Source organism: Delphinus delphis, chromosome 20 (assembly GCF_949987515.2).
Source record: "Delphinus delphis chromosome 20, mDelDel1.2, whole genome shotgun sequence".
NCBI classification, from domain to species: Eukaryota; Metazoa; Chordata; class Mammalia; order Artiodactyla; family Delphinidae; genus Delphinus; species Delphinus delphis.
Window position 1 is genome coordinate 25,205,288 of NC_082702.1, and position 12,547 is coordinate 25,217,834.

The 12,547-nt window shown below is 56.8% G+C and overlaps 1 protein-coding gene across 2 annotated transcripts in view; it reads right to left on the reverse strand.

Annotated features, from left to right (window-relative positions):
* Window positions 1–283: 283 nt before the first annotated feature.
* ZNF423 (zinc finger protein 423) overlaps window positions 284–12,547 on the reverse strand; it is a 328,113-nt gene continuing 315,849 nt past the window's right edge. For both annotated transcript variants that reach the window (XM_060000399.1, XM_060000400.1), the window contains exon 8: window positions 284–987. In XM_060000399.1, coding sequence (XP_059856382.1) covers window positions 958–987 — 30 coding nt within the window. In that variant the 3' untranslated portion in view covers window positions 284–957. The remainder of the gene's footprint in view (window positions 988–12,547) is intronic.

Here is a 12,547-nt window from a genome sequence, read left to right on the forward strand (position 1 = left end):
CGTGGCCTCAGTGCAGTCGCTCGCTTATCCTTGGGCCTCAGCTTCTCCATCCATAAATGAGAAGATCAGAGTAGTTAAAGGTTCTTCCCACTCTGACTTCCGTGCCTCGTGCCAGCTCATGCAGTCTTGTGTGCATTAGATGACTAGGCTTCTTCCTACCCGACGGGAGCTGGGTCCATTGTGTGCCGGTGCCCACGTGCACGTGTGATCCACGGGAACTCACACAGGGACACACCCCGTAGGTGACGACAGCCCTCACACAGCCCTGGGCTGCGGAGGAGAGAACCAAGCAGCCGGATGCTAATCGCATGGATTCCCTTTATTGAACTGTACTAGTTACTGCAGTCAGATTAAGTCACATTTAAAAGCAGACCATCCAGTTGCACTGAAACCGATTATATTCATTACATAGTTTTAATCACTGTCCGGTGAACTGGCAAATCCAATCAAAGCATTAGTCTTTAATTAAAAAATGAAAAGGAAATATTCAGACAATAGCCAAGCAATCACATCACGATGCACAATTACCTAGAATTGCAATTAAAAACTAGTTAACCGAAAGGGGGGAAAGAAAAACAAAGAAAAAAAAAGAAGCAAAGCAAAAAAATCACACTAATTCTTTTTTTTAAAAACTATCAATATAATACATGAAGGAACAAAGGACAATAGCCTCAAAAAGCGGGTTTCTCTAACTCTAGAAATGTAGTCTGCGGCGGAAACTCTAAAAGCACACTAGCTGTAGCAGGACAATAAAAAATACTGAGCATGGAATACTTTTAATCTCTGCCATTAATATTCATTTCCAGCTGCTTATAATAGCAGCGCCTCATGGCCAAATCATTAGAGTTTTACATCTGGGTTGCAAATGACACTTTGATTGGATGTAATGTTCAAATGGCCCTCCCCACGGCGTCTCCGGCAAGCCTTCTGCGGAGAGGTGTCCTGTCGAGCGGTCCCTCACTGTGCGTGCTGGCTCATCGTGTGGTTCTGCAAAGGCGAAGAAAAGGGACACGCATGAGGGCAGAAGAATGGAGAGCGTGCCTGTCCCCTCCCACTCAGTGCATTTACGCCGAGAGCCGCGGAAAAGCATCTCGTTTATTACAAAACAAAATGCAACAAGGAAAAAGTGCTCCGGGGACGCAGCTGCCCAGACGCCACGTTGATTTGGGGCTTGGGGATTGGTTCCTGTTGCTGCCAACCTGGGCTCCCTACGAATTTTTGTTTTTAGACCGTTCAGGTCGTACCGTGGGGACTGGCTATATGAAGAGAGAGGGGAGATGCTGGGGAGGTAGTGGGAATTAAAAACATCCCTGTTCACCTCTCCATCTCCCTTTTGCTCTAACGATCAGGAGGAAATTATCTGATCGCCTGCAGGCTTCCCCCAGATCTCCTTCTCGGGCCTTCTGGGGAGCTGCTCTGAGCTTAGTTCAGGGAGACAGCAGATGAGCCATGCAGTTCTCCAGCCAGGAAACACCCGAGTGGCACGGACATGCTGAGGAAGTGGGCGGCTTGGTGCCTGTGGCCGAGGCAGGGGGCTGCCTGTGCCATCGTGAGACGGTGCTCTGGCCAGAAGGCTGTTGTGTCGTTTGTCCGAATCCGCCTGGGAATCCAGGGCCCGGGTGGGCCCCTCTGGCCAAACGCTTCCCTCTCACCACAGCCCACGGTATCTCCTCCCTCACACCAGCCAGAGCAGGCCAGCAATGTAGGTCTTTTTCCACGGGAGCTAGTGGCCTGGGGCTGGGGGTGGGATTTGGCCTCTAAGAGCCCACAATCTTTTTGTTTCTTTTCAGTGGTCTGTGTTCCAAATCCACACCGATCTCATCAAAGCCTCAGGTGGTATTCGACCTCATGACAGCTGGAGAAAGGAAACAAAATCCACCCGGCCTGCTCGGGGGCAGCACAGGACCCCCAGAGACGGGGAGCAGCCTCCCCAGAAGTGGGCGCCCCGCCAGCGCAGCCACTCCTCCGGGGCTGGGAGCCGCACCTGCAGCTCTGCCGATGACCACCAGGGGTCAGGCGTGGCGCTGCGTCTCTCTCCCAGGCTGCGGGGCTGGGCGGTCAGGGTGACCAGAGGATGCCCGCAGCCACGCCGGGAGGCCTGGGACCACCCGGGTGGCAGCCAGGGCCAGGGCCCCGGTGGCAGCCCCTTCCCACGGCAGGCACGGCTTCTGCCTCCCGGCGATGGCACCAGCCCCTCCGGTAAGCTCACGGCCAGGGAGAGGCAGCGCCCCGTCCTCACACAGCAGATGCCCGCTGACTCCCGAAACACAGTACACCAACCACTACTGCCCTCCTTCCTTGGGCTCCGGACCACGTGGCCAGAGTTTGGCAAGCACACGTGCTACGTGTGGTTGCAGGCACATCTGTCGATCCTCACAGCAGCCTTACAAGGTAGGACGTGGTAAAATGAGGAAACTGAGGCTCAGACAGGGTCAAAGGACATCCAGCTAGGAAGCAGGAGGGGTGGCAACTAGAATCCAAGAGAGCCAGGGGCTTGGGTGAGAAGGCAGGGTTCCCACAGTGCCCTGCGCCCTCGTGGGCACCCAGTCTGCGGATCATCTGAACTCTCCAGACATGAGCACAGACTCTGCCAGCAGCCTGGCACCTCGGTGGGCTTGTCAGGGACCCAGAGGCACAAGGCAGGTTGTCTGAGGCCACAGATGGGATGCGGCGGTTTCCATGGGAGCGCCCACCCTGCCGCCGAGGCACCTCTCCCTGCACTTGTACACGGCCAGCCAGCCAGTCCTGCGGGGAGCTGAGCCCACCCTACATCAAACCACCCTCCTAGCTTCCAAGCCTTTGCTGATTCAGCTCCTGCCTCCTCTCTCCTCCCAACCATGCTACTCGTGAAGTCCTCTGGGACTTCTGGGACACGGCGCTTCCCATCTCTGCAGCTGCTCGAGGAACCTCCAGCCCACGGCCCCCACACCTATGTGCCTCCCGAGGGCCAGCCTGGCCGCCTCTGCTGAGTGGCAGGCAGCGGGGCATCACTTCCTTTCTTGGCCCCAGCACCTGGCCCAGGGCTGCACACTGTGCTGACCGGACCCCCGGGCCTCCCATGCCCAGCGGTGGTGCAGCAGGCGCAGCTGCCAGGAACGACGTGGTGGTCTCCCTCTCCCACCCTGCCAACAGCCAGCGAGTTAACAGTGCCACGTGGCCCGGGTTCTCCGGGTGTGGTCCGGTCCTTCTTGATTTGTGGGGGGTTGGGGAGGAGGGAGAGGAGGGATATTAGAAAGGTAAACACGTATAGCCCTTTCCTCATTCTCAAATTATGGTTCCGAGGCTCTGGCACCAACGAGACACTGAGTAAATGTTTTTGAATCAATGGAAGGATAAATAAATGAATAAATATATGGGTAGGATGTAGGTATGTGGAAAGGGGAAAGGACATGCCAAGAGGAGGGCACAGCATAGACGAAGGTATGGAGGCTGCAGTAAGCTCGGCAGATGCAGGCACCAGTGGGGCGATCCCAGCACAGAGGTCACGGGGAAGACTGCTGGGAGCCCTGAAGGCCCCTGGATGTGGACTCTGTTTCATAAGCAGCAGAAAACCAGATGATTTCTGATCTTCACAAAGTCCTCAGGACCAACCACCAGCAACACGGGACAAGGCGGATGTCCAGGGCTCTCTGGATAATGAAGCAGCCTCTTGCCAAGATGCCAAGAACAGGGCTGGTGTGACACACATGGTCCACACTGGCTCAGCCACGCACAGAAATCCTGGTGATGGAAACCTACACCTAGGACTGCTGGTTAGGACAGTTCAAGGATAAATGCCACTTCTCAGGTGCAAACAACAGTGGCATTCTCTCTTAAAGGGCAGTAGCTGGCGGGTCTTCAGTTAGACTCAAGGAAGAACTTCCTCAAAGAGGGTAAAACTTCCTTACCTGAAGCTCTACAGGAACAAAAGCCCAGGATGTCGCAGCAGATGGAAACGTGGAAACCTGATGCCCCGAGGGGGCCAGGCAGCAGAATTCATTCAGCACTGCGCTGTGAAATGCCTGCTGGGTGCTGTGCTCTGGGACGGGCACAGTGGAAGGGAGGGGACGACTCCAGCTGGGCTCGGCCCTCGAGGAGCCTGACTGCGTGGGGTGGGGGGGATGCCTAGAGGCACACAGACACCCAAACGACGGTTGTGGGCTTAAGGGTGCAGAATGGTGGCTCTGAGGGAGCCCGGTCAAGGCCACCCAATAAGTATGGGGGTGGCTGAGAAGCCCCTGTGCTCGGCCAGGACGGCATCAGCTCCTCCACAGGCCCAGGGCCCAGTCTCGAAAAGGGCAGAGGGGGTGGCAGGGACTGTCACGAGGACTCACCCATCGCCAGCATACCTGTGCACTGAGCAGCTCCCGGCGGAGCCACTGGCGGGCGGCACAGTTCAATAACCCTAAAAACCCATGGCTGCTTCCCCCAAGGCTTGAAGCTGCGGTTGGTTCGAGGGATGAGGGAGCTTCGTCAAGTCTTCTGAGAGTTCCTTCCACCCGGCATGGTTCTCACAAGGGCATTTTGGCTTAATGTCTATTTCTCTGTTTATGCCTGTGCTATATTTAGTCCCTTCAGAGAAGGAAGAAAATCGTTTTTTAAAGATGCTACCAACCCCGCAGATGAACACTTCCCGGCATCATAAAGGCCGGGGCTGGGGCAGGGGTGGCAGCCGGCAAGGACTGGGAGGTCCCTGGGTTGGGGGGGGGGCCGTGCTGGCATCCACACGGGCCTCTCTGCCTGCCAGGGAGATGCACGTGTGGGCCCAGGAGCAGGTGAGAAAAATAAAATGGGAGAACGGAAGGTGGGTGGGTGGCACGGGTTTGCGGCCGAGATCCATTCTCCCGGCAGAGCCAGTGCGGCTCTCCTGGTGGAGGTTTCCGGTAGCGCCTGCTCCGAGCACGTCTGCCTGGTGCACTGGGCCATCTGCCCCCGGGATACCAGTGAGTGACGGGTGAGAGTTTGGGCCCTAGCTGGGGCCCTGGTGAACCGTCTCTGTGGAAGTCATCCGCAGAGGGCTGAGGTGAGGATCCCACACCCTCACATTCATTTACATGGCTGTTCGTTCACTCATTCACTCATTCATTCGTTCATTCAGAAAACCTTTACTAAATCCCTGGGTGACACCACCATACTTGTTGCTAGGAATTCAGCAGTAAAATAACCTGGATTTGGAGTGAAGCCAGGGTGTATGTTGGGCAATAAGGGAACATCAGGATCACAGAGTCTGTGGCTGGACAATCCTTCCCAAAGCACAGACACACCCTAGCATGGGGCAGTTGGAGATTCTGGTGGGGGGCCCATTCACTAGCCCCAGGAGGCATCCCTGGCTCCACACACCTCCATGCCCTGCCACAGGCATGCATACACACCACATGTGCACACACACACACACACACACACACACACTGGTGTGTCCCCCCCGGTCGGCAATCAGGATTTCTTCTCCAGGTCTTGGCTTTGTGTTCTGTCCCTTGGTCTGGGACCCTGCTTGGTCTCCCTTTGATGTCCACTCACCATAGAGTCAAGGAGAAAAGACTAGTGGTGCTTAAACATGCTGGTTGCCTGGTGGCCTGGAAAACACTGACTGTGAGGCAATGAGAGACTGCTCTGCACATCCTGAGATGCACAGGCACGGGCTGGACAGGGTTTCTCTGCACTGCGGGTCATTACTAGCTGCCCCTCCTGTGCTCCAGCCACGCTGATGACAAAATATCTCTAAAGTCCTGGCACCTCGCCTGGTCCTTTGCAAGTGCCCCATTTGTGCTAGCCACTGCCCTGAGTGATCCCAAGGCAGGGGGCAAGCCCTTATGGGCTGAGATGGGCTGAGTCCTGGGTTTGAATCCTGGCTCTGCCACTTACTAGCCATGTGACCTTGAGCAAGTTCCCTGACCTCTGGGGGCTTGGGGGGGTGGGGCAGAAATAACAGAGCCCACTTCCTAAGATGCCCTGAGGACTCAGGAGATAATGTGTGTGGACTTATCCCAGGCTGGCCAAGAGTAAGTGCTACATACTTGCCATAAATGGTGTCCAAGATACAGGGAGCTCCGTGAACGAGGCGCTGTTTGCTCCCTGCTTGTACCCCCATGGCACCAAACACGCTTGGGGGCTTGCAGTGGGGGCTTCTTGGAGGTCTGACAGACTGATCCCTCTGCCAGCTCCTCCTTCTGTGTGTCCCCGGGGCTGGCGAGATCTCAGGACCGCTCCGGAGAAGGCAGCACCTTGGATGGTGCTATCTCTGGAACAGCAGCATCTAATAAAGGTCCTCCCCTCGTTGCCCCCTCCCCACCAGCCCCCTGGCTACAACCTCCGTACCCACAATTCACTGCTTTCCCTCCCCCCCAGGGAACAGTGGGACGTCTGGTGAGGCGAAGAGCCTCACGGAGACTTTGCGGAGGAGGGAGGAGGTGTGCACTCATCCCGTCATTCACTCATTCGCTCATCCCTTCCACAGCGGTTCACGGAGGCCCCAGCCGGGCACCGGACACACGGAAGTGGAGCCCCAGCCTCTCCCTTGAGAAGCTCACAGTCAACAGTGAATGGGGGCGGCCTGGACTCACAGCCCCTTACACTCAAGGGGCACGAGAGAAGGCCTGGTCCCGGGGCCGGACCTCACCTCCCTGTGGCAGACTTAAGGGCACAGGGACACAGCCCCCGTACCCAGAGCATCCCACCCTCCCTGCTCACCCAGCCCCATTTGCAGAGCCCACCTGGCTTCGCCACATCACCTCCCTCCGGTTCTAGGTTGGGAAAGAGGCTGCGGTTAATCCCCTTTCTCCCCGCTGCCTACCGCTAGGCCACTCCCTGGCGGCTTCAGCCCCAGTGGCTCTCACAAGGCTGGTGTCACAAGGAGCAGTCTCCAGGAGCAGGGACCAAGTCCAAGAACCTGCCTTAACCACGGGAGGATTCGTTTCCAGGGGAAAAGGCAGATCCTTCGGGCTAACACTGCAGCTGTGTTCAGGCTAAGCGAGGTTCTGTTGTTTATTTGTTTAACAAACACGGAGCCTGGCTGTGTGTGCTAGCCGGAAGACAGACAGAGAGAGAGAGAGAGAGAGAGGCACATCCTGGCCTGCTACCAGCTCATGGCTGAAGGAGGGGGTGAGATTTCACAAAAAGGAACTGTGGGGGCTTCCCTGGTGGTGCAGTGGTTGAGAGTCCACCTGCCGATGCAGGGGACGTGGGTTCGTGCCCCAGTCCGGGAAGATCCCACATGCCGCGGAGCGGCTGGGCCCGTGAGCCATGGCCGCTGAGTCTGCGCGTCCGGAGCCTGTGCTCCGCAACGGGAGAGGCCGCAGCAGTGAGAGGCCCGCGTACCGCAAATAAATAAATAAATAAATAAATAAAATAAAAATAAAAAAAGGAACTGTGGGGAGAACATTTCTGATTGGGGGGAGCTTAAGGAAAAAGTTGGCTTCCCAGCTGCCCTTTGAGGACGGCTCGGGTTAGGATTTGCACTAGTGTGTGTGTGTGTTCGCTTTCCAGGGAGATGGGACCACCCAGACAAAGGCTGAAGGTGTGAAGAATCCTGATGACGATCACAGCTAACACTCATCGTGAGCTCACTGTGTCATTCTTAACTCTTCACTTATATTAACTCATTTAAGCCTCACGACAGCCCTGGGGACTAAATACTCTCATTATCCCTATTTTACAGATGAGAAAACTGAGGCACAGAGTGGAGGTGCTGCAGCTGGTGCATGGTGGTGCGGGAGCTGCACCTGTGCGGTCTGTATGCCGAGCCCACCCTTCACCACAGCCCTCTCCTGCCTGTGAAATGTGAAAAGTGCAACATATGTTGGGGGAACAATGAATAATTCAGCTTGGCAGAAGGACGGGGTATGTGCCGTGGAGACAAGCCTGGAAAGGAAGGAGGGGGTCTTATTGATGAGGCTCCTCGATGCCAGACGAGGCAGCTTGCCCTTAAATCTGGGCCACGGGGAGCCATCGAAAGTACTTGAGCTGCGGAGTTACACGAGAGGCGAGGAACAGGGAGACGCACACACCTCCAGCCAGAAAGGCCTATCGGCAGGGCCCTCAGGCTCTCACCCCCTCTGCTCCCTTCTCGGGCCCCCACCCATCCCCAGCACACGACTGTATCTTTCCCTTTGGGGAGGATACAGGTGCAGGCGGCCCTGCTTCCCCCTCTGCTGTGTATCACCTGGGCAGCCCCTCTCTGCTAGTGAGCACTTATTTTTAGAAGCGTTTGACAATCGTCCAAGGGTCTAAGACGAACAGATGGCCTGTCTTAAAGGCTCGTATGTTCGCTAGTTTGCACTTCTGACAAACGGTAAGCGCACTCGAGAGCACACCATAAACAGCACCGAATGAATACTCGCAACACAATTTCGCTAATGCACGTCATGAAAATTAGGAGTGAGTGATGGCTGAGGTTCCCCCTAAATGCCAGCCCGGTGACGCAGCCGCTCTCCCGGGGACCCGGGCCCTGACGTGTATGCGCCCCACGTCCCCCTGGGCCCACCAAGCAAGCTGGAGGCTGCCCATTTGCACAGAGGGCAAGGACAGGTTCGCCCGTGTGGAAGGGAGACCCGTCCTTGGCATCGGAGGGTCCTGAGTGAAGCTGGTGACCCACCGCCCTGGGACAAAGCCTATGAGGCCGAGGCAGCTCCTCTGCGCGTGGGGACGTGTGTGGGGCTTCCCTGACCCTGCCTCCCAGACAGCCAGACGGGCTGTCGTCTGCCAGTCCAGAGCAGCAGGAAGTGAACGTCGTACCCGCTTAGCTGGGGAAGTCTGTCTCTCACGTGAGAGCCTCAGTTCATCCGGAACTCCTGGCGTGGAGGGAGATTCCAGCTTCTAAGGAGCAGCGGGTTGGCTTTGGAGGGATCTACTGCTTTCTGGCAGGAGCCAGAGCAGAAGCAGTTTCGGGGACCTCGTCACCTGGGGCCATGTGAGGAAGAGCCGCGTGACCCTGACTGCTGCTGCTGGACGTGTCCCCAAAGGAGCTGACTGTCTGCTCTCTTTCATTCTCCTTGCTGCTCTAAGGACCCCGGGTGGGCAAGCAGCGACCCCCTGTAAACCCCTCTCACCAGTGCCCAGCAGCACCCAGGACCCAAGAGCCCAAAGCAGGTGGCCTTGGCCAACAACCAGTCCCGTGAGTGGGAAAAAGATCTTCCTTTGAGTGAAAATGTGGGAGAAAATGTTGTTGTGAAAAAAAAAAAAAAAGCCCAATAAACTCCCAAGGGGGCAGGTTCTGTACGGCTGTGCTTCGGAAATAAAACCCACGAGAGAATAGATTATGAGGAGGCAACCGAAGCCTTCTATTAGGACTCAGCCCATAAACAGGCTCCCATTCAGAGTCACCCAACAAAACAAGGGAACTAATAACACCCGCCCAGAGGGCCCAAGGACTCTGGGGATCTGCGCTTCAGAATGCAAAGGGGCCCGATCGCCGGCCAGCGACTCGACTTTAGGTAGCAGCTGTGCGAGGGAAGATGAGGGCTTACGGCTGTGTCACGGGCAGAGGAGGGTGACATCTTTCCAGGGCTGCTTATAGATGTGCCCCTCCTCAGCAACAAGCCTGGCGCCGAGTCCCAAGTTAATCTGGCCACCACTGTTGCTGGTTCTCCAAAGGGAGATGGGAGTCCCTCAGGGACAGGGTGCTCAGCAAACCTGGGACAAAGGACCGAGAATCAAGGGTTTTGGCTGTGGTGTGCCAGGCGACCACAAGTTAGTTCCCTGCTGTGGATTCTGGACCCTCCTGGGTGGGGACACTGCACTGGCCTGTCACGGGTCACTGGGAAGTCCATTCTAAACACATTAGCCAAGCGCTTGCTTGGAACCAGACCCTGGGGTTCATCTAAAATATGAATTAAGACATGGCCCCCTGCCCGCAAAGAGCCTGAGTCAGACCTCTGAAACATAGGATTCCATCCTGCCAGAGCAGGGCAGGAACCGAAGCGTACAGGCCACCAGAGCCTGGGGAGAGACCGAGGCAGAGGTGCTGAAACTCCATTAAAAATGGTGCGGGAAGGGCTTCCCTGGTGGCGCAGTGGTTGAGAGTCCGCCTGCCGATGCAGGGGACACAGGTTCATGCCCCGGTCCGGGAAGATCCCACATGCCGCGGAGCGGCTGGTCCCGTGAGCCATGGCCGCTGAGCCTGCGCGTCTGGAGCCTGTGCTCCGCGGCGGGAGGGGCCGCAGCGGTGGGAGGCCCGCGTACCGCAAAAAAATAAAACATTTCATATTTAAAGCGTGATGCAGCCAATGAAAACATGTCTGTAGGTCAAATGTGGCCCACGGGCTGCCAGTTTGAGGCCGCTGGTATTTTGCGAGGCCCTCAGGATGCTCGAGATATCTTCCAGTACACTGACTGGCTGATGCCCGGGGTGGGGGGAGGGTGGGCAGTGCTATTAGATGGCACGTGGCCCATCATTATTTAGGGTCCTCACCTGAGGGAGTGGGATGTGGGACCCTCCAGGGTTACGTTCTGGAGAAGAGGATGGAGCATAGAAGATGAAGCTCTGCTGAGGTCAGCGTGGTCCCCCAGGCCCTGGGTACCGCTGCCTTGAGGGCGGGGCCCACCATGCAGCCTAAGCATTTCTGGGTGCGCCAGGTGCTAGCAAACCTGGGAAACCCGCCTTCCCTGGGGTCACACAGGAGCGTCAAAATGGCCATCTTGGGGAGGGGGGGCAGGTAGCCCCTCCCTCAACCACTCAGAGAGAAGAGCGCCAGTTTTCCATAAGCACCTCGCTCAAGAGTCTTGATGATAATCCCCTCGTGCCTCCCTTTCTTCCAAAGGACTTGAGAGTCCTCCCACCCATCACCCGCTGTGTCTCACGGGGGGAGAAGGAGAGAGCCAGGCATCGTGTGGGCACCGCCCTTGGGGGCACTTATGGAGGCAGCGTGGCATGACAGGGCTCCTCCTCTCTCCGCACCTACGCCCACCCCCAAATGCACGCTCTCACAGACACCCCGAGGTCACCCATCAGGGGAAGTGGGAAATCTCTGCATAATCCCCCGCTGGGTTCCGAACACATACACACAGGCGCACTCACAGGTACCCCAAAATGAAATGCACGCAGGTGCACACACACTCGTGAAGAGTCCATAGGCACCTACACACAGTCTCACAGGCAATCACACGCACAGTCGTGGACACCCCACATCCCAGGCGTGCGTGCACACACACACACACACACACACACACACACGTTACACTGACAACACGCTGCACAGTGGTTCAGGGTTCGGTTATTGTTATTTTTGGCTTTTCATCTCCCCATACAGTGCGGTTAACCTGCCCTCACCCACACCACCGGGGGGACACCCCTGCAAGCCCCCGCTTGCCGACAACCTGGGCTCCAGCCAGGGCTTCCTCTTCATGGCGATGGGACACTGAGAGTACAAAGTGCCATGAGAGGAATGGCCCAGGTTCTCTCTTCCAGGCAGCAGGGAAGTGGGAGATCTCTGCTTAACCTCCAGTGGGTCCCAACCACACCCAGAAGAAATCCGGGCTCCAGACCCCAGGCCTGACAGCCCTATAAGGTCCGGCGACTGCTGGCCCCGCAGCCTCTACCACCTTCTCTCAGCTCCCCACCCAGGCCAAGCTCTTTCCCCACTCAGCCCTCTTGGCGGCCACTCCACTGCCCCGAGGCTCCCCCCAGTTTCCCCAGGCTCCTCCGCATCTGACTGCCATGGCCTGGGAAAGCCCTTCCTGCCCGTATGATGAGGGGCCCCTGTCTTGGTGCAGCTCCTCGCCTGCACAGGTTTCCTTCTAGCACTTTCCTCAACCTGCAGTGACCAGGCTGCTTCCCTGCCCCTCAACTAGGCCATGAGCTGCAGGCAGGGACCTCATCTCTCCATTCTCTGCTAGGCCCTGTGTCAGCTCAGAGCCCGGCGCTTGCTAAAAACTCAGTATTTCTGAAATGACAGCCAACGGGCAATGGTAGTGAGGCAAAGCCTCCACTGACAGGGCCAGGGAGAGGAGAAGAAACAGGGCTGCCCCTCTCCCTCCATGTCCGCGGCCCCGCCCAGGGCATGCTATACTTTTCCCTTAGAAGTCCAGGGATCCTTTGAAGACACTGTGCTAAGTGCAACGAGCTGGTCACAGAAGGACAAAGACTGTATGACTCACTTCTATGAGATGCCTAGAGAGACAGGAAGGAGAATGGTGGTTTCCAGGGGCTGTGGGAGGGAGGGGAGTCACTGGCTCATGGGGACACAGTTTCTGTTTGGGAAGATGGAAAAGATCTGTGGATGGTGGTGAAGGTACTTAGTGCCAATGAACTGTCTGCTTAAAAATGGTTAAGGGAGGGCTTCCCTGGTGGCGCAGTGGTTGAGGGTCTGCCTGCTAATGCAGGGGACAGAGGTTCGAGCCCTGGTCTGGGAGGATTCCACATGTCGCGGAGCAACTAGGCCCGTGAGCCACAACTGCTGAGCCTGCGCGTCTGGAGCCTGTGCTCCGCAACAAGAGAGGCTGCGATAGTGAGAGGCCCGTGCACCGCGATGAAGAGTGATCCCTGCTTGCCACAACTAGAGAAAGCCCTCGCACAGAAACGAAGACCCAATACAGCAAAAATAAATAAATAAATAAATAAAAACTCCTACCCCCA